Consider the following 22,237-nt stretch of genomic DNA (forward strand, 5'->3'; position numbering starts at 1 on the left):
AACTATATAAATAATCCGGTTTTAAAAATAAAATAAATGGATAATAAATCTTATCCAAAATCTAAATATAGTAATTAGGTTTTCAAAATACTTTTGGCGCCAAAATTCAATTATCATTTTGACTCCAAATTTTAATAGTAATTTAAATTATTAAAATACCCTATTTAAAAAATAATAATTAATTAATTAATTGAAAAAATAAGTATCAAAATTCGGGGTATTACATAAATTGTGACGCTTCTTTCATTAATTCTACTAAGGAAGCTGCAGTAGTTGCTGCTTGCAGAAACCATGATGGTTTGTGGATTGAGGGAATAACTTGGAAAATTAAACTCTGATTCTGTTGGTGATGTCACAGCCAATACTCTTCTTTTTGTAATTAACGCTTAAGTTGCTTCTTTCGCTAAAAAAAAAAAAAAAAAAAAAAAAAAAAACCGCGGTGGTCTAAAAATACAGTATACCAAAATATCTCCTCCCAAATTTCCCACCCTCCCAAAATATCAGCTGAGCTAACTCGCGAAAAACAGAAACAGCAAAGTTAGTTAAGATTTAAGAACATAAACTACGCCGGAAATTTCAATTTCCCGATGATTCATCGCCGGAAACCCTAAAAATCCGATCAGATTCACAGAAATGAGCCGTAAATCAGTCAACAAACGAGAAAAAATCGATCGAGTTATTACGACAACGACAACAACGACGACGATGATGAGAGTGAAAAAGGTGGAGAAGAGATTATTGAAGTACGATGAATTGCCGGATTATATGAAAGATAATGATTTCATCTTAGATTATTATCGTTGTGAATGGCCATTGAAAGACACATTTCTCAGCGTTTTTTGTTGGCATAATGAAACGCTCAACATTTGGACGTTAGTAATTTTGTTAATTTCGTCATTTTTGTTTTCAATTCAATTGTTCATTGTTAATTTTTGATTGTTTGATTTGTGTATTATGATGTGAAATAGGCATTTGGGAGGGTTTTTGATATTCGCGGCGATGGCGGTGGCAACATTGATGGAGAGTTCTAAGGGTGATGGAGCTTTTTCCAATTTTTTTAGGTATTTTTTACATTTTATTTTCTTTATTGGAAGTTGAATAAAGTTTTCATTTTTAAAATTGAAGTTGTTCTATGTTCTTTGAGGTGAAAGAGGCTTGAGAAGTTTATAATAAGTGCATAAATGGTCAGTTAGTTGCTTGAAATTTTTACTTTTTTGAGTGCCTTAGTTTGATCGGCACATATGTCATATGTTAATGCGGAACTTTGACTAATGATATCTTTACTTATAGGGCCTTTTAGATAGATAGAAGTATATGTTTTTGCCAAAACTAAAACTAGTGTTTTATTGGCCTATGATTGCACTAAGTTTTCTTACTATTTTGAAGCAAAGGATATGGGGGAAAAAAGCACAAATTAACACCTAGTGATTAGAGGTAACTTTGAAATAGGTTTGTTGTAAATCTTTATTGCCTAGGGGTGTCTAATTTGATGCCGGCCAACATTAATAATGTAATCTTCATGTACTTGGAAATTATAATTTTGAGATAGGTGTATAAGATTGTATTCATATTCATTTACAAAAGAAAAACACAGGGTTTTTAGTCTCTGACTTGTCTTCCTTAATGCAAAAATAACAATAAGATGTATATCAAAACGAAACTAATCTCTCACGACTCACTGCTACATTTTTCTTCTGCCCTCTCCTTCCTTCACTCCTTAGGCCTTACTCTCTTTTGATCAAATAATCTAGTTTTGCGCTATTTAGGATATTTGCTACTTGCATGTTTCCATTATTAAGCTGGTGGTGAGTTGATTATGTGTGGTTCTGTCGTTCAGCAGTGGTGAATCTATATTCACTTTGCCTCCTTTCACATCCTCTCCCCTTCTTTGACCCTCTACTTCTTTCTTAAATGCTGACAAAAAAGCTAGTCTCTATGCCAAATTCCACCAAGCAACTTATGGTACTACTCCTAGACACATTCTATCTTCAAGAGGCTGTATCTATTGACAAATCAACCAAAATCAAACCCTTAAAGATAAAATTATAATAAAAAATTATAGCAGACATCATTCATTGTAATTTGGTGGAAATCTTGAATAGCTATATATCAACAATTTTTTTACCATGAGAACTCATCACCTCATCTCAATCCAAGTTGTTTATAAGGAGATTAAAAATGGTGCAAGGATAGTTTTTGAGTGGTAACTGGTAAGTCTACAGTTAGGAATTGAAGGAAAAACTATAAGCCTTTTTACAACTTAAAACAACAAATTATGAAACAAGATCATGATACATATTAATTGATCAGATAGAGGACAAGAGAAAGAATGATGTACCTATCAGGGAATTTCAGTACGTACAGATGTATCTGCACAATACATTTAGAGAGACACTCTTAGAACTCTAACTATGGGATGGAAAATACGTACTGCTGATTTAGTTGCCATTTGTTGGAGAAGAATATTATCATGATTTATCTATCATGTTATTGCTGTAGGATAAAAAAAATTTGTTCCCTTTGGCTTAATTAACATACTTATCTTATTTTTATTAATGTTTAGTCTAAAAAATTATGATTAAACGTTGACCATATATTTACATTTTTGTACAAGAAAATACATTATCAAGTGAAATTCTATTATATGTCACAATGTGTATGATCCAGATAACTCATTTTCATATTATTTTATCAATACAATTTGAGATACTTAGTATTAATTAAATAAAAATAAAAGCATTTGGACTAATTCTTTCTTGTGTAGTTTGATCCATTCTGATTATAGCTAAAATATGTAATAAGTTTTTGAAATAAGATGAAGAGAACAAAATCAGCATGTCCAGTTTTACAAAATGTACAATAGAATCTAAATCTTTGTTTGTCGGCCCAGGACTACTATCATTGCAACACCATTGATGACAATGTTGACAATGAATTGGAGCAATGGCTCGAGAAATATGACTCAGGTGAGTTTCACTTATTTCCGCTTCCATTTTTGTATATTGTATGTATATCAATGTGTCATTTTCATTTTTGAGCCAACTTGGTTCAAAGTAAGGTCTTGTACAATATGAATTAAATTGAATCATTAAGGTCAAGTTAATTTGTTTCAACTCAATATTTTCAAGCTTATATAGAAAAGAGACATTGAGTAGACGATTAACGTTCGTTTCAACTCAAAGTTTTTCTGAGGAACTGATTTTGACACTCTTTAGTTTCATTATGACATTTTTTCTTTTGAGTAGAGCATTGAAAATTGTGCTCTCACGAGTCACAATGGGAGTGCCCAAATAGTTTCCCTTTTTTTTCCTAGACTAGATAATTCCCTTAAGACTCATCAAAGAAACAATGAAGATCACTATTGCTATTGATAATTCTTATAATTGATAGATACACGTCTATCTAGAAATTGTCTTCATTTATAAAAAAAGAAGCTCCATGTTATGTAATGCAACAAAAGGCTGAACCAAGTGTCATTTCAAGGTCAATGGTCATGTCTTATGCACATTGGCCGAGTGTTGTGTTTTGGTTTCATCATTACCACTTACACAATATGGAGCCTAGAAACAGTGTAACTTTGGATTGAAACAGAGTTATTGATTCCCCTTGGTGCAGGGACGCCTTAAGCATTAAGTCAATATACCTCTGAGGCTCTGGGTGAATATATTGATTCTTTTTTGCCTTCTCCACTGTAATGTAAAACTTGAACAGAGCAATCTTTCAAACTCTTCAAGAGAATATGTCAGCCAAAGAAAACAGGCCAAAAAGAAAACTAGTTCTAGTACAAGTTTAAAAATTCATAATGGCATTCGTATTTGGTTAAGACTTGAACTGAACTCATGGTAATGCTTATTTCTGCTGCAGGGTGGACATCATAGGAACTTCTCAGATTCCTCACTGTTCGACACCAGCGCAGAAGGCACTGAACTCGTACCAATGTGGCCTTGGTTTGTCTTTCTAGCTGGGGCTATGTGTTGCTTGGTTTTCAGTTCTGTCTCTCATCTCCTTGCCTGCCATTCAAAGCACCTGACCCGCTTTTTCTGGAGTCTTGACTATGCCGGCATCTCAGTCATGATAGTCTGCTCTTTCTACGCCCCAGTTTACTACTGCTTCTATTGCCAACCTTTGTTTAGCCTTTTATATCTCACTTCCATCACCATTCTTGGCATTCTTGCTATCATCACTCTCTTCACTCCCTCTCTCGCCCAACCTCGTTTCCGTGCTTTTAGGGCCTGCCTCTTTCTCGGAATGGGCTTCTCTGGGGTGATTCCTTCGGTTCATGCAGCTGCACTTCATTGGGATCATCCACAGCTGTTAGTAGCCCTTGGGTATGAGATTCTTATGGGTATCTTATATGCCACCGGAGCTTGGTTTTATGTCAGTAGGGTTCCTGAACGATGGAAACCAGGTTTCTTTGATCTTGCAGGACACAGTCACCAGATCTTTCATGTGTTTGTTGTCGGAGCAGCTCTCACTCATAGTGCAGCCATTATGATACTTCTGCACTGGCGACAGGGCATGTCTACTTGTTTTTAGTTTGCAAACAACAGATAACAGCAGCAAAAATTCAGCTGTTTGGATTGTAATCAGGAACTTGTAGCAGATATACATTCTTTAAAGGATGGTGATAGAAGTACTAAATCAATTGTCACTCAAGTTCGTAAAGTAAAGGCGGAGAAGGAAATGTTGGAAGAAGCTCCATTACTAACTGGTATATATAGCTAAACAAGCTTATTGCTTCTCAGAAACCTTATTATATTGTGTAATTCTTTAATTGATGGGGTCTTGATTCTTGAAGAGGAGGATAATGATAAATACTTTTGTTTCAAGAAACATCAATTAGCTATAGGTAAATTTCGTGCTTCATTTTTTAGTGTATGAATAATGTAATACTCTGAGCTCAATGCAAGTATCATAGATATATATACGAAGTATATGATTGCAGAAAACGTTCTGTTCAATTGAAAGCACAGCATTGCATATTAACACTGTTAAAAAGTCTTTTACAAAAGGACCTTCAGCCACACCCTGAGGCTGAAGAGGTAAAAATGAATACAAAATTGCCCCAAAAAAAAAAGAAAAAAAAAATGAAATAGAACTCTTTCCCAGCTCTATCTTATTCTCTACTTGTACATTAAACAATTTCTATCAACAAAATATTACACGCACTATATTGGATTATTTGTATTGTCTAGCATAAAAATGGAGCAGTACATTGTGCCATGGTATGGTTGAACCTCCATTGCAAGCATGCTCGTGAACTTGAAACACTTGGTAATCACTACTTCCAAGTATAAACCAAAAGCACCTGTATAATGTATGCTTTGCATAACCAAGTCAGATCTGAACCAAAAGCATACTGCTTTTCAAAATATGCTCCTATTGATCACTTGTTAGACTGCTGCTGCACATCACGAGGTGGCGAAATGTGTTTGCAGAATTCTCTCTATCAACAAAACTATCTTGTTAACTAGTTACCTCAACAATTTCAACGTCATTGTCACTGTAATCTCCCCAACATTTACTCGGTTTTTTCTCTACTACGGTATGCTCATTTCCTGCTTCAGCAGCCACATCAACATCATCAGATACAGCTGCTTTTGCAACAGGAAACTCTTTAGTCCCAGTTTTACCATTTACAGCTTCAGGTTTTTCTTCCCCTACTAGCTTATTCGAGGCAGCTGTTTCTAATAAAGGGTTCCCAGAATTTTCTTCAGTCACAACCTGATCATTGTTTTCAGCAGCAGTTTCAAACGAAGTTTTCTCTGATATTTCTTCAGTCACAACCCGATCATTGATTTCAGTAGCAGTGTCTGACGAAGAGGTCTCCAACTTTTCTTTAGTGGCAAGACTTGCAATCTGGTTGTTTTCAGCAGCAGTTTCTAACGAAGATTTTTCCAATTTTCCTTCAGTCACAACCTGATCAGTGTTTTCAACAGGTGCAGCATCAGTGGACTCTGAAGAACCATTAGGAGATCCAGGGAACCCATTTTGAGCCTCTGGAATGCCATTTAAGGAGGGAAGGTAAGTATTAGGCGATGCAGCAACACCATTTGGAGGCATAGTAGCATAACCACTTGGAGACACTGGCATCCCATTTGACGGACCCATATAACCATTTGGGCTTACAGGGTATCCATTTGGAAGCCACGATGGAACAGGAACAAACTCCGCCGCATGTGGGTTCATTATTAAAGGAGGATTGAAGTGGTTTACATCCCCAACATGTTCTCCATTGTGAATACCAGGTTTTAGGCGGTTCCCCCTGTTCCCAGACCTGTTATAATTCCCAGATAACCGTGGGCCATAAGGAACTCTGGCAGTAGCTGATTGATGAGGTGATCTACGGACAGGATTAACAGCCATCATAGGTGCTATATTTACTGGTGGGGGTAGTAGTCCACCATGGTCTTTGAAACCTTGAACTGGCACAGACCCAAAAACTGGTACTGTCGATGGAGTATAAGGAGGGGCTGATGCAGAAAGTTTCTTGGTTGATTCCTTCCCACTTTCTTCTCCTTCCTGCTTCTCCCCTTCTGTTGGAGAAGGTATTCCATCGCTTTCTACTGTTAATTCAGCGCTGACTCCACTTGAAAGAGGCTGAGGGTCAGATGAACCTGCTGCCTCTGTTTCTGAGACTTGTGTTTTTTCTCTGTCTCTGTTTTCCAAAATTTCATCATCTTTCAGATCTGAGGTCAATACAGTACTCAAATTTCCAGCTTCAGCACTTGTTTGGACCTGAGTCTCTGCATCCTTGATCGTACCGGTCTTAACTTCACTTGGCAGTACCTTTTCTGGGCCATCTCCAGATATTCTTTCTTCATTACTGCTAGTTTCTTCCACTTTCTCATCCTCAGGCCTCTGAGCTGTCTCTTCGTCTGTAACCTCAACTGATGCTTTTTCTTCAGATTGAGTTGATTCTGGACCAGTGATATCCTCCTTGGTTGATTGTTCTGCAACTGCCTTAACTATTGTTCCAGGTGGGGCAAGAGCAACTTCTTTATACGAGAAAAGTTTTCCACCAGTCTGAATATTAATTGAACTTGCAAGAGGAGGTGACTTGGGAACTTGCTCAACCAAAGCTGGACTAGCTGGTGCAGGCTTGGAATTTACCACTTTCTCAGTTGCAGCAACTGAGGTGGCCGTGTTATTTTGCTTTGGACTAAAGCTTGTACTCTTGGTAAATTTTTTGGGGACTGATGGACTTATAACAGAAGACTCATTTGATGAAGTTTTCGGGGATGTAAAATTTGCACCCTTCCCTCGAAATCGAGAGTTTTGTTGGTTCACAAAATTTGTATTGAGTTTTGCTAAGCTTGGCCTCCGTGAAGTAGAAGGCTTGCGGCTTGTAGTTGACCGGCTTTTAGGAACAGCTTCTTGCCATCCTTCATCTGAAGTGTCATCTTGTGACTGATCATCATTCAGGATGGTGACGGTTTGTACACTCAGATTGTCTTCTTTTTCGTGTGCAGGCTCAGGAAGATTAGGTTCGGATTTATTTTCCTTGTCATTGCTGCTCTCAACTTGATACATGGGTGATATGTTTTCATCTTTGGGTGACTCATCTTCAATTGTTTCCCAGGTTTGCCCAGTTTTGCTCTTTACCTGTAAGTGTATTGTGCACTCTATCAGCATCTAGCATTAATACCTAATCAATTTTGGTAGGAACAAACAGTACAATCATCACCTTTGCACGAGCTTGTTTCCTTTGGACTTCTCTCGCTCTTAATTCTGCTTCTGGGGTTATATAGTCCAGAAGATCTGATACACTGTTTTGGAATTCATAAACCCAAATATGATACTTTAGATGAAAGATAAGCCTCAAAATAATCTGTCAATAAAAATAGTCCACTTCTGGAAGTCATACTCAAACTTGCTGTGGCCCGTGAGAATACAGTACATATACTCCCTTCCAATGTTAATAGGCCAGATTTAATTCAAAGATATTTTTTAAACACTGAATTGAAATTCTATATATATTCTTCTCGATTAAAGTTTTTATGTATTCACCAGGCCACAAGTAGTATGGGCAGGTACCGCAGGTTAAAAGTTTAACTTTCTAAAATTAGAAAGGGCCTTACTATTTGGGACGTACCAAAATATAAACCTGGCCTATTATTAAGGGATATATCCATGGAGGGAGTATTAGATTTAGTAATAAAGGGCGATAGCATTAAACTGAAAACAAATTGCTAATCATTCTTCATCAATTTAAATTTGGTAGGAGACGAACGATGAAGACTTGCACTTATTATGCTATTAGATTTGAGATAAGATATTGGAAAGTTAGGAATCATTGAAATTTTGAATACCTCAGATGGCCTTTGCTAGAAATGGAGGCATCAGGCTTTGGGGTGCCATTACGAGCAGCTTCCTGCTGCTCTAGCGCCTTGGATTCAAAATATTCAAGCCATGCAGCAGCATCCTACAAAATATCTATGGATTGAGTCTATGCTCTGAGGGCTGTGATGACAAATCTTATAGATTTCAAATATATTCACCTGAGTTCGTAGGTCTTCTGATCCAAGTTTTGCCTGCAGAATTTGTAGAGTGGTCTGCTCGTGCTGAACACTTAAGGAGTAAGCCTCCATCAAAGAAAGAGCAATAGCAATGGCATGATAACTCGCTGCAGTCTGTATCACAGAGATGGAAACAATGGTGTAAAGTATGTTTCAGTACAAGATGAGTTGAGTCTGTTGACTAAAGAATAATAATTGAAACAAGAGAGAGAGATGAGAAAGAAGACCTGGATATGATCAGCTCCGAGCAGTCTCTGGTTACACTTTAGAGCCTCGTGAAGATATCTCAATGCAACATGAACATTCCCCAAACCTTCTTCCATCATTGCCACATTAATATATGTGGCAGCAGTGTTTGGATGTGAAGGACCACAGGTCAGATGCAACAGATATAGTGCACGATTGACATATCTGGATCAGCAAAATATGATGAACAGTTAGGTGTATTCAGCAACTTTCGGAAAAAGCTATATGAATTATGCATAATAGTAGAATACGGCAATGGATGATATCCCTTGACTATATAGGATTAATCATAGTTTTGGTACTATATGCAACAGACTCAAAATGATTGAACAGGAACAAGAAAAGACACCACTTCAGACTATCTTAAGAAGGTTCCCCCAAAACTTGAGATTATTCCTGAATTTCTGGAAGGTCATTTTTTTCCAAAAGTTGGTAAATTACTCCAGTGAATTTTCTTTTTCTTTTGTTTTACAAGGAACATCCTCAAAATATTTCAAGGCATATGCCAAGCCAATCATATAACACACCACCCATGAAAGATGGGATATTGCCCCAGGTTCAATAAGACTAGGAAGTGAACCCAGGCTGCAATCAGAGACGAGACAGGGGCTGTTGAAATTGTAATAGAGATGAGAGAGGGGAAAGAATAACATAAACTTTATTCAATCCGATTCATAAAAGATTACAACTAGCCTTAAATAGAGAGTAGATTAACTTAATGAAGCTAATAATCATACAAACAAACAACTAATACTACATCCAACTTAATAAATGCAAAACTAGTAGTAACTGAAAATAAGTATTATCTTCCCACTAACCACCATAATTTAAAGCACTACATCCAACAAGGGCTACTGTGTGCTGCAGGTATGCATCAGGTCAGCGGAGGTGGTGTGCAGAGTGTGTAGAAGCTACTGCTGCCAGCTTTGGTGTAAGGATTGTGAAAAGGATTGGGTTCAAGAATTATTTAGAGAGCCATGCAGTGAATGTAGTACAAGTAATTCACAATGGTTGTAAGGGTCATTCCTTTAGACTTTTTTTAAATTATGTTAGTAAAGATAGGCTACACTTTGATTTGTTAGTTCTCATGTGAAAAGGGTGTGGAATGCTGAATACGGTAGCCCACCTAGTGGAAAAATGGGACGCTAGTATTAACTTGGTACAAGTGAATCTCCCCAAAGTGACGTATTTGGTGGAGCTTAACAATATTTCCATTAGGAGGGGAAAATATTATCACAGTTGTGTTCAGCATTCTATTTGCTAAAAATTTCAGAGTAACAACTAATCTCCTTTTCTCATCTATATCTATATCTATATCTATACTTAGTATTTAAAAATACAAACCATCATCCCCATTATGCCAAATATAAATATTATTTTAATTTTTCATCAATGCCACATGTCACCTCATGCAACCTTTTTTTTTTTTATTCCCTTTATCATATTTAAAAAAAAAAAAAAAAAAAAAAAAAAAAAAAAAAAAAAAAAAAAAAAAAAACAACACTAGCTTAATTCAATACATGTATGAATGTTGTTTGGTTCACTTTCCTTCAACTTATTATCTTTTATAATAACCTTCAATTTTCACCCCTTCTTCTCCTTTATAAACTATTCATTTTTCAATAAAAATATATTATAAAATAAAAACTTATATTGTATACCTATAAGCAACCCGTGCATTGCAATTAAACTAGAGTTTGAACATCGCAGAAACTGCAGCCAATGTAAAAGTTCTCTAGCAACAACAATAATAACAGGAAAAAATTGAATGCTCACTTTAGGGCTAGTTCTGTATGCTGAAGACGGTAGTAGAACACAGCTAAATCTCCATAACTCTTCATTGTGTCAGGATGATCAAGTCCAAGCTCTCTTTCATTGATGTCCAATGCTTTTTGCTGGTAAATTGTAGCCTACATAATATCATGTAGATTAAGCCAATTATTAATAGTGAGAAAATGGAAGATGTTTGTACTTTTTTCAGTCATGTTTTTCATGAGGATGCTATTACTAGGATACTATTTACAAGAAATGTTCCAGTCCCTATTCATAGCATTTAGCAGATGCTTCAGTGTTTCGAGCTGAAGTATTCTCTGATACATTCAAGTTCTCTACTTTTTATGGCTTATATTTAAAGGAATTGTTCAGGAGCTTTTCATAGCAGTTAGCAGATGCTTCGGTGTTTCATGTTGAAGTATTCTTTGATACATTAAAATTCTCTAATTTAAGCAGGAACAACAAACTTCGATACGTGCAGAATAGTTTAATGCTAGTGCTACAACCTTAATTTAAGCAGGAACAACAAACTTCGATACGTGAAGAATCTAATTTCTTGGTAACATTTAGTACAAATTTCCCCAAAAGTTCAATGAGGGTCAACACTCAATGCCTGACTCAAGTTGTTATATTACTTATATACATATATATAAAGTTCTTTAAATCTAGACTTAAGTTAACAAGTCACATACCTGATTAAAATCTCCGGTATGGTAGAGCACAACCGCTAAAAGACTATATGCTCCAGCAGTCATGCGATGATAAGGACCACAAACTGAAACAAGCATGGAGAGTGCCTTCACGTAAAAACAGGAATTAGGACTATTAGGTTTAGTAAAAGCTTTTCTTAACTTAATTTGCATGAAAAAGAAAATATCGAAACCTTAGTCCCATAGTTGACAGCATCTTCCAATTTGCCTTTGTCCAAGGAAGTTTTTGATGACTCTAGCAGTGTACGCCCATCAGCAGAAGAACAAGCGACATGCTGCAGAACCAAACTTATAAGTTAATACAACAAAAGGATATCTTAAAAAATTAAGTAATTTCTGTGACCTTCATTGTACCTTATATACAGGAATCATGCTTATGATGTCCGACTTCCTAAATGGGCAGTTGGTGTCCACTTCATAATCTCTTGGAACAAGCTCAAGTCCAACCTGCCAAAAATGACTCCAAAAGTTCAGAGAAATAGAGCACGAGAACATCAGGGAAAGTTTTATGATATGATATGGTTTAGTGGTAAAATTCTTCTAACTACTCTCTTTTGAAAAATTATCACCTTTCACAAAAATGATTTGTGATTGGATTCTGAATATGCCTTAATTAAATTTAGAGACGGGAAAACATGTCCAAAATCACAGCGGTCTTAGAGAGTAAGACGTTGGAAGTTTGGGACAACGTGACAACAAATTCAGGACGGAGGGTATATGACATGGTTAACAAAGTGAACCTTGTGGCTAAGCCCACGGAGGATGGCAAACTTTCTAAGATCTTGGCAGGTTTCCTGTTTCCACTGCCAATCAAACCTCTTCAAAAGAAATGTTTCCACCCATTTTTGTTTCAGGTTATCATCATTGACAGTTTCTTCATCAGCACTCTCAGAACATGGTGATCCAAGCAATACATTTAAGCATGCTGCTACTGCACTTGACAATTCAGCAGCATCATTAACTGCCGCAACAACAGCTTGCAATACATGTTTATAGGCTCGAACAATCATTTCATGCACACACAGAGACTGTACATGTGGGAGTTTGTCCGCAAGTTCAACCTGGAAAAGGAGGCAAAAACAATAAAGATATGGCCTCGAAAATCATGCTAATAATTAAGCATAAAACGTCAGAGTGAATATAATGAAGATAACCAAAAAAGAAAACTCTTTCAATTGTCCAGAATTAAAGAGGATGCAATATGCAGACAATGAGAACCATGGACTGAATTGTGGACCGTTGACAGTAGTTAATCTTGCATCTCATTTATAATAAGCTTAATCAGTCACTAGAATTGATTGGAAAAGGATCAAAATAAGGTGAAAAAAATGTGCAAATGCAAAATAGAACAAAATCATTTATAATCTTTGCCCTTGCTTAATTTATCATCAGTGGAAGTTCCGTCCAGGAATTAAATTATACACAAGGCTCTAATTTATACAGGCAGAATAATAGCTTCACCACTCCCTGACTGTTCTTCTGTACACTTCAGGTAACGTCTTACAGATCAGTGAGCAGACAAATTTTCTAAAAGTCTCATATCTAAACATACTGTAAGTAAACTAGTAGTAGTTATCAATAGGTTGTACGATATAAAAACAAACATCCAAGAAAATTATGTTCTGACCTCCGATATAGGCACAAAAATGTAACAAAATCATGTTTAATTCATTTAATTGTATATTTGGGAAGGCTTAAGTGAAGGTAACACCCACGAGAATTCTAAAATTGTAGCATTATTCTAAGTATCTAACAGTCAAACACCAGATCAGCCCTGGATCAAGTAACTCATCTAGGAGACCAGGACAACGATTAGTCCTCCATGCGGAAAATGGAAACAATGCTAAACATAGAGCTCCTACCAGAAAGGACTAGAAATAACTAGAAAAACATGGAGGAATTACCACTTGTCCTAGAGAGCACATCTTCAAGCCCCTTGTATGCATAAAATCAGTTAGCGTCCTTCCATCAACCGGAGATAATTCCAGAGAGGCAAAATCTGCCACCTAAACAAATGGAAGTCAAAATACACATATTAAGCAGTTGAACTTAGATCAAGTGAAATTAGAAAAACAATAGAGAGAGAAAAACCAACCAGTTTCGGAAGGGCTGTATCAGCATAGTATTTATGTGCCATTTCAATAAGTTCATCAGGTGCCTGACAGTGTAAATGGTATAACATCAGTATGGATCATCACCACACTAGTCTTTTAGGTTATCAACTGAGTCAAGTGAACCATGAGAACCTCCCATGCACTTAAAGCAACACAAGAAAGAAGCAAAACTGAATTTTATAATGATTCATATGGAGATGACCTTCAAATGAAGACCAGTCTCTGATTCTTTCAAACGTAAATATGCTGCCTCTGAAATTAATTTTTTCCACAGGCTTTCTCTCTCTGCAGCAAGTTTCTCCAGCTCCTTCTGATCAGACCCATCTGATTTCTTGCTCATGTCTAGTACATTTTCTGCAGTAATTTCTTTACTGTGCTCATTTTTGTTGTGCTTTTCATCAATTCTCTTTTTAATTTCCTTCAGTAGTACCCCTTGCTTTCCAAGACCCTTTACAGCTGGCTCAACCTTAGCCTCCTCAGTCTTCTTGGACTCTGCTTTTCCAGACGCCTGATTTTGCAAATGCTGCACCCAACAAGCACCAAGCTCCCACCTTATTGGCTTCACAGTTTTAGTACTTTCTGCCTCTAACTTTGATATACTATCAGCCATCACTTTTCTGACCAAAGACCTGCCAGAACGCAGTTCTTCTTGGTCGGTACTTTGTGATCGCTGAGGAGAAGTAGATGATGGTGATAGTGGCTTATGCAACAGCATTCTCAAACTGGTAAAACAGCCAAGCAGAGAATGAATTATTAATCATTATGCCACAGCAGCTGAGATGCTTGAAGAAACATAGCTACTACACAAAATTTTAAATGCACTAACCTATTTACATTCAAAGCATTGGCACCACCTTCAGGTTGGTCCTCAATCTCAATGTCTTGGGGAATAGGTTTTCCCTCCCAATTTACCTCAGAAGAAACTTTCACAACAGCTGTGTAGCCACAATGTCTAACAACCACAACAGCTAGTGTAGGAGTGTCCTGGCGTAATAAACACATATTTTGATCACTTAAGCATTTTTACAAGGAAAATAATAGAACTCTTAAATCGGATTATCATAGCTTCGGATGATTGGAAAATACTTACATGAACAGTAGCACTCTCATCAGCAGTAATTCCTTTGATTAAATTTCTACGGGCGAGCTCTTCTTGGGGCAATCCAAGAACTTGGCTACCATCATTCTTGCAGTCTAACTTTGTACTAGCATCAGGTACATCTTTTGAAATCGTAATTAGCAAATCTCCAATTTGTTCCTCATGTGCATCAACAGGAATGGTGGGATTGCTTTGGATGATATTCTTAATAGCAGCAACAGCTTTAAAGACTGAAACGTCGACAAATAAACTATGGAGGAGAAATGCTTTCCTGTCTCGTATTTGCCTTTCCTCTGCTGTTTTGCAAGGCATTGCTGCCAAGATTGCAAACTCTTTTGCCCATTTTCTGTGGTCATGCTTCCCGTCTCTTCCTTGGCCACCTCCATTCCCTCCCCAGTTTTCATCTTCCACAGGAAGAGGTGGGAAAAGAGAAGGGTTATCAGCAACCACTGGAGGGACAACCCATGTATTTGCGCGAAAACCATAAGGTAGGTTCCCAAACTGAGAGGAAATATACAAATTATACATTTATCTCCTCTTAAAGTCTAATTTGGCATGATATTGAAGTCTAATTACCTTGTTATGTTCCGTAAAAGCTTTCATAAGAGCCTTGTATGCCTGCATAAAAGGGAGTAATTGAGGTTAAGAAAGTCGATAGTGCAACTAAACAATAACCTGTCAGCAGGTGGTAACATCACATTACCGCATCAAATACACGACTTATTTGCTGCAATAGGCCAACCATTGAGTGACAGCTAAGATGTCGTCGCCCTGAAGGATAGAATCCTTGTCGAGAAGCCACAATTGTCATAGGTTTTCCACTACAAACGCGGACCTTAAGATATACATCACATATAAACTCAGCTAAATTAGGCTATAAAGAAACTCTTAATGGAAAAAAAAGAAACCTGCAGGTGTTTCAACCAAATAGTAAAGACTAATTAGAAAATGCTTACATCAATTTGAAAAAAATCGTCTTCTGTTTTGTCCTCAAGGAACGGGCGATTAGATCTCCTAATATCTACATGAGATATAACATTAGATCTCCTAATATAGGTCTTCAAGATGTGAGTGGAAAATGTAGCTAACAAAAACATATTCAAACAATGTTGATGGAAAAAATTGTTGTTTGACATTAATTTGGAGGTGCACAAATGATAAATTCCTAAGAATGTTATTGCTTGTTCATCCTGCTATTTTTTTTTCCTTTCAAAATTAGTTCCGTCTTAGGAAAGCAATGATCAAACATGCACCTTAACACCCAATAGAAAAAGACGAAAAGATTGGTTTGTGAGTACATTCATGGGCACTAGGCACTCCCATGGCCAATTTTGAGGCAATCATGATGTTTGTGCCTTGAGGTTCTCTTCAAAAGCTTACAGGAGCCTCAACAAGGACTTTAAAGAGTGCAATTATATATAGTATTATATACTAAATGAGAAGCATCCTAAGCTATCCCACACATGAACCTTTAATTTGATCTCAAATACTACTTCTCCAAAAGTAAATTGGCAGCACATCTCCCAAAATACAGAATAATCCCAACTATTTGAAGTAAAGGGAAAATAAAAACCTACAATATCATATTGAGATTATTAGGCCTTATTATAAGGTATTATTAGACCTTATCATCTTATGTGAACTTATTAGCCCATATCTTATCTTATTAACGTATTAACCCTTATTAATATAGAAAAATACTCCATTTGTTCCAAATTAGTTTTTAGACTTTACTTTTCCATTTGCCCCAAATTAATTTGACACTTGTATTTTGGAAAAGACCCCACTATTACTTTAACAAATTACTCTTCCACTAATTAAAAGTTAGGGACCCAACTCTTTCAAAAAAAGATAAAAAATAGTCTTGCTCATTTGCAAACTTCCAAATGAGCAAAAAAAAAAAAAAAAAAGATTTGATTGTACTTAGAGCAAGGTACAACTAGTTGTACATATATTCCCAACTTAGGGCCTGTTCTGATTGACTGAATTGAGCTAAACTGAATTGAATATTTTATGAGAGAAGGAAATTATGAACTGAATTGAAAATAATCTGAATAGAACAAGCCCTTACTACTACCGAGACACATAACAAGTGTGTTCTTTTTCATCACTTTCGATTATTACATTTTTTTTTGCACTTCGTATAATACATGAGCATTGAATAGTTATTTCTATATAAGCATTGTACTTAGAGCAAGCTACAATCGTTTTCGATTAGTATTTTTTTTGTCTTTTAAATTCATTCATAGAACCTCACTCACTCAAATTCAAATATTATTTTTTTTAGGAAAGTGTTTAATATTTTCAATTTTTTATTAATTTTCTCAAAACAAAAAACATAAAAGCATCTCCAATTGTTGTAGCTAAAGATGACGCCGGTCGTGCCTCGTGTCGGGCCCACGTGCTTTGGGGTGGGTTAGGCCCATCCCTTGGCCTGACCCACGAGTTACGTGTCGAGACGAAATTTCCCAAAGATTGGCCCATGCCCGAGCCATGCCTATGCAAAATTTCATTTATTGCGGCTTACTTTTTTGTGTCGTGCCTTATCATGCTTCTCCCAAATAAAGGTGGCGCTGCCTGGCCCGACATGCATAGTAATGTGTCGTGCTGCCTAGCCAATGCCATCTTTAGTTGTAGCTAGAGACATGCTTGTACTATCGAAAATCCCCTACCTACTAGCTTGATCATTAGAGCTAAAAAATGAATTTTATTTTGTTTTAAATAATAAATAAATAAAAGAATAGATTTAGCTTGGCTTGACTAAGCTAAGGGTCTGTTCACATTTACTGAACTAAGCCGAACTGATTGGAGCTGAGGTGAACCTGAATAGAGCTTAAATAAATATTTTACGAGAGAAGGAAATTAGGAGCTGAACTAATTGGAGTTGAGCTGAACTGAATTGAACTGAAATTAAGCTGAAGTGAACATGCCCTAATTTGCTTGAAAAAAACTTGTCAAAATAAATGGTTGATACATTAATAAATGTAAATTTAAAAAGCTAATTACGACATTAAATTACAAGCTAGTAATTACTAACCATTGGGGCACAAAGTAGCTAAATTGCTAATAAACTTATCATTGGAATTGGTCTAAGTTGTAACGAAATAATTAAGAATTAAACAAAAACAGAGTAAAGAGAACTAACATTGAATAGGAGGAGTGAAATTAGAGAAAGAGAAGAAATCGTAAAACTGCCCCAACCGCGGCGGCGGACACATGTTCACCTCTCCGGCCGCCGCCACGTCATCTTTCTTCTCATTATCCTCGCTTTTTGGGCCGGGTTCCTTCTCTTTCCGGCCCAATTTCGGCCCAAATGCTGTGGTGCATGCCACGATATCCAGTAGCCGCCTGACATGTAGAACGGCGTCGTTTTCCGTATAATCCTCTGTAAATAAATAAAAAAATAAAAGAAAAAGAATATTAGGTGTTAGATTAAGGAATGAAATGGTGTTTTTTTATTAAGAGATGATTAGATTAGAGCTTAGAGATCACCTTCGGTGATGGTGAGATGACAAGGTTTCAGAGAAACAATTTCCACCGTATCTTTCAGCTTGGGTCCCCTCACCTGTTTTTATAAAGGGTATAATTGGAGTTTTAAATTTTTGTGCATTTTCTTTGTAATTATTATTGTCGCATTGTTCATCATTGTTGCAACCTCTCATGATTAAAAGACATAAGGGTGAGCAAAATATCCTGATACTTAAAATTAGAATCGAAATCGGTTACGAATTCGCGGATTTGGAACTGGAATTGGACCAAGTGGTTCCAACTCCGGGTAATTAATAAAGGAACCGATTGCAATCGGTTTCAATTCCAATTCTCAACTAGATTAACCTCGTGCGATGCATATTTTAAAATAAGAATTGAATTATATTTCGTAGACTTTTAACACGTACTTAAAGAAAATAATTAACTTCCTCATTTTTCCTAACTAATTTCTAATTAAATAAGAATATACGATTCCCGAAAGTGCATAATTTTCATATTTAATTAAGAAATTTCAATTATATTATATTATTAACTATTGTTAACAACTCGTAAATAACTAAATAGCATAATATGTGTAGAAAAACCAAAATTAAAAATTTAAAAATTCAAATGAAATATATTTTCAAAGCCATTTTAAATATGGTAGCTTAATAAAAATATATATTATTAATATTTAACATAAATAAAATAGTGTCATGCATATATAAATATTTCTTTCAAAAAAATATAAGTATTAAACGCTAAAAATGAAAATGGATTCAGATAAGTACTGTATTATAATTTTTATTAAATTTTATCAATTAAGTACATAAGTGGGTACTCAGTAATTCCAATGTCAATTCCTAAATTTTAGGATCTGGTTGAAGTGGTTCCAATTCCAAATTTTAGGACTCGATTCCAACTAATTTTGGGTTTGGTTTCTAAAATTTTGACCGAATATCCAATTTACTAACCCCTAGAATTAATTTAAATAAAAATTAAATTAGTGTGAGTACCAAATTTAATATGATGTAGTACTCCATAGCTAATTAATGGTTTAATACTAGTAGTAACGAGTGTGCCACATTGCTAATGCTAAGGGCATCAAGATGCTAAAGCATGTCGTGCACAAGTTATACCAACCTCCACACATTGAATCACAATATGTCGACACAAGCAACCGCAATAGGGTAAGGTGGGTGGCGAGTGGTCGAATGGCTTTGGTCTTGTGACTTTGTGAGTAATTAAGTGACAAATTCTATAAGCGTGTGTGACATACGACCTCCGTTAAATGTTATGTGCAACTTTGGAATATTTTATATCTCACAAATAATACCCCAAAATTACACATAACAATTAACAATTAACGGAGGTAATAATTTACTACAATTTCTACTTGACTTCAAAATAATGATACATGTAATAGTCAAGTAGAAATTTTATAAAAGTGGAATATTATGGAGTCATTTGATACAAAAACATAAGATGATAGGATGTATAAATTTAGAAAGATTTTTACTTTAAACTCCTCTAAGTAAGGGTGTGTTATCTTTATACAAATTAATTCGACATGATTATCCCTAATTTTCATGTTATATGTACTGATGTACACAGTACACCTTACTGGACCTGGTTATTCTTTACTAGCTTTGAAACTAATTTATTACCATGAACATAATACACCTTATTTAAGTACGTAGAACCACATGAGGATTTTTACTTTCTATTATCAACCTAACTACATTTACTATTATGATATTTGATAAATTGGCTTCATAATTCAACCAAACAACTATAATACATGGAGTACAATCTTATAGAAAAGGAGATTTTCAAATAGGCTCGGTTAATCCAATTTTGTTTGATAAACTTATACTTCGTATTATTTTATCTGTACTTATATTACTTTCTTTATTTTTGAGATTATACATTTTATTTAATAGCAAAGGTACTCAAGTCATACATTATAAATTATGAAGAAAAAAAATAGGTGATTAAAAAAGTTATGAAAATATGTTGCATATTATTTAGCTAATTATTTAATTTAATTATGTTGGACTTTTTTAGGTAATGAAATGTATTATGTTTTTTTTTCTCCAATCCAAGTATGATCAATTTTGTAGTTCAATTAACAATTTAATATATAATAAAATTTATATTTTATTTTTTTTGTAAGAAAATAATAATCTCAAACTACAGGCGATTACCCCATCATCACTCAAGCCAATAACTATGTAAAATCACAAAAATAGAGTATATAGTATGCACAATACACTGATGAAAGTTTCGTTAAAATAATTAAATGGAAAGGTGACAAATAAAAGTAGTTCAGTCATATATTTTAAATGTAGTCTTTATTTTGAAATAAATGGAGTTAAATAGTTAGCTATTGGTGATCTAACAGCATAATTGCACTCATTTCGTTTCCACACAATTGCATCCATTTTTATTCTAATTGCCCTTATGATAGACAAATTTTTTTAAATGACTGTTCAAGGTGGAGTTATTAATTAGTCATTTAGTGATCTACATATTAACAACCAACCCACATTTGACCTACTTTGGTCTATGGAGTATATATATCATATTTATGCATTCAACAATTAATATTTTGTCATACCAAAAGATATAGTAACGTGTTTTAAGAAAAAAACATATCATTAGAAGGTAATGTTTCTTTTATAGTAGCTAGGAGGTTAAATGGCCTTATTTAATGGCCGAGTTATTATGTGATAAACTATTAGACCATACACATTAATCATACAAAATAGTAATTAATTTTTGCGAAAAATTGTGTAAAATTAAGGTATCGTCTCTATCGTGTATAATAAAGCTAGTCATGTTCAAAATCACAAAAGCCAACTTTAATTTACAAAGAGTGTATATTTTGTCGTGTACAAAGCCTTATTAAACGAGTATATTGTATAACATGCTTAATCATGCCTCAAATTGCATATAGAGCAAGTAACTTCTATGTAATTTGAGATGACTAAACCGTCCATTAATCAATAACGGCAGACAACCGAAGAACAAAAGAAGAAGGAAAAAAAATAGAAACAAGAAGCATGGTCCAATAAGGAGAATGTAAGTAGAAAAAAACGAACCTCGTGAGATAGAGAATAATTGGTTAAATGACATGTCTCAACATGCACTGCTAACAGCTTTCGCACATCCAAAATCTTATCAGTAGATATCCCCTACATCCAAAAGTGCCCACACAAAACTTAGCGAAAATCTCATCCTCTAAACTATTTATTTTTCAAATTTCTTTTAACAAATCTTTCTAATTTCAATATATATGTTGTGTATATAACGAGTTTATTGTATTGCAATAAAATAGAGCGAATATGTACCTTGAGAGTAACTCGACTATCATTTGGAGTGTCAACTGTTACTTCAATCACCGTTGGTAAAACTGTATATTTTTTTTTACAAGCAAAAAAAATTTAATTTAGTTACGTTCAAACTCAAACAGTTGTAATAACACAAATGAAAATGAATAATTTTTAGCTACTATGATTCTACGTGTAATGTCACTCATATAATACTAGAAAATGGAACAAAATCTTGATTATATACATATAGAGTGTATTTCAATTATAACAAAATAGACTTATTTTCAGCGTTCAAACAGCATACGAAAGAATATTTTTTACGTGACGCAACCAATTACCGTTCAACCAAACATGACTTTTTATATATTAATATTTTAATCCGATTCTCTACAACCTTCGACTTTTCCTAAGGTTGTGAGAGAGTTTATAAAATATTGCTGACGTGATAAAACTGTTGAATTATGAAAACTCCATTTGAATATAGAAGAAATAAAAAAAATTCAATAATAAGCTAACTAAAACTTATAAAGTTATTAAGAATTCATCAATACCTTTTTCTTCCTTCTTCTTCTTTTCACCTTTCGCCTTATTTTGCTTAGCCTTACTAGCCTTTGGAGCCATATCTTACAACCTCTCTTATCTCTCCAAACTCTCTCAATTCAACCAATACTCAAGTTCATAAAACTAAAACACAAGCTATACTTATTTATTTGGAAACTTATCAACAAAAACCATGCATTGAAGCATATATAGCTAGCTCAATTCATCAAGGCGATTTTTCAAGATATCATAGAAAGAGTAACATATATAATAAGCAAGACATGAAGCAATATAAGGAGAGAGAAGGCTAAAGATAGGAAGATAAGGTAAGAGTATGTAACGAGAGAGCTAGCACTTTGAAGTTTAAGGGTGGTGTTGTTTTAATACAAAGAACAAACAAAACTAAAATAAAATGGTGGGAGGATGTAGAGAA

General features: G+C 35.0%; 2 protein-coding genes across 2 annotated transcripts; one reads left to right on the forward strand and one right to left on the reverse strand.

The window, feature by feature from the left end:
* The first annotated feature begins 440 nt into the window (after nt 1–440).
* On the forward strand, nt 441–4,927 carry LOC145579968 (heptahelical transmembrane protein 2-like). The gene is made up of 4 exons (XM_081637280.1): nt 441–872; nt 969–1,061; nt 2,891–2,966; nt 3,865–4,927. The coding sequence occupies exons 1-4, from the start codon at nt 634–636 to the stop codon at nt 4,534–4,536; spliced, it is 1,080 nt and encodes a 359-aa protein (XP_081493406.1). The 5' UTR covers nt 441–633; the 3' UTR covers nt 4,537–4,927.
* Nucleotides 4,928–4,939: 12 nt separating this feature from the next.
* LOC145579967 (protein REDUCED CHLOROPLAST COVERAGE 2-like) lies at nt 4,940–22,221 on the reverse strand. The gene is made up of 23 exons (XM_081637279.1): nt 21,816–22,221; nt 21,283–21,344; nt 21,034–21,126; nt 17,954–18,026; nt 17,607–17,846; nt 15,418–15,482; nt 15,165–15,296; nt 15,038–15,079; nt 14,453–14,962; nt 14,189–14,346; nt 13,565–14,084; nt 13,344–13,406; nt 13,153–13,254; nt 11,989–12,309; nt 11,603–11,695; nt 11,422–11,523; nt 11,231–11,335; nt 10,542–10,675; nt 8,747–8,930; nt 8,502–8,633; nt 8,313–8,425; nt 7,688–7,769; nt 4,940–7,605 (listed from the first exon to the last, which is right to left on the reverse strand). The coding sequence occupies exons 1-23, from the start codon at nt 21,883–21,885 to the stop codon at nt 5,467–5,469; spliced, it is 5,535 nt and encodes a 1,844-aa protein (XP_081493405.1). The 5' UTR covers nt 21,886–22,221; the 3' UTR covers nt 4,940–5,466.
* Nucleotides 22,222–22,237: the final 16 nt, after the last annotated feature.

The sequence above is a fragment of the Chenopodium album genome, chromosome 14 (assembly GCF_948465745.1).
Source record: "Chenopodium album chromosome 14, dcCheAlbu1.1, whole genome shotgun sequence".
Classification (NCBI taxonomy): domain Eukaryota; kingdom Viridiplantae; phylum Streptophyta; class Magnoliopsida; order Caryophyllales; family Amaranthaceae; genus Chenopodium; species Chenopodium album.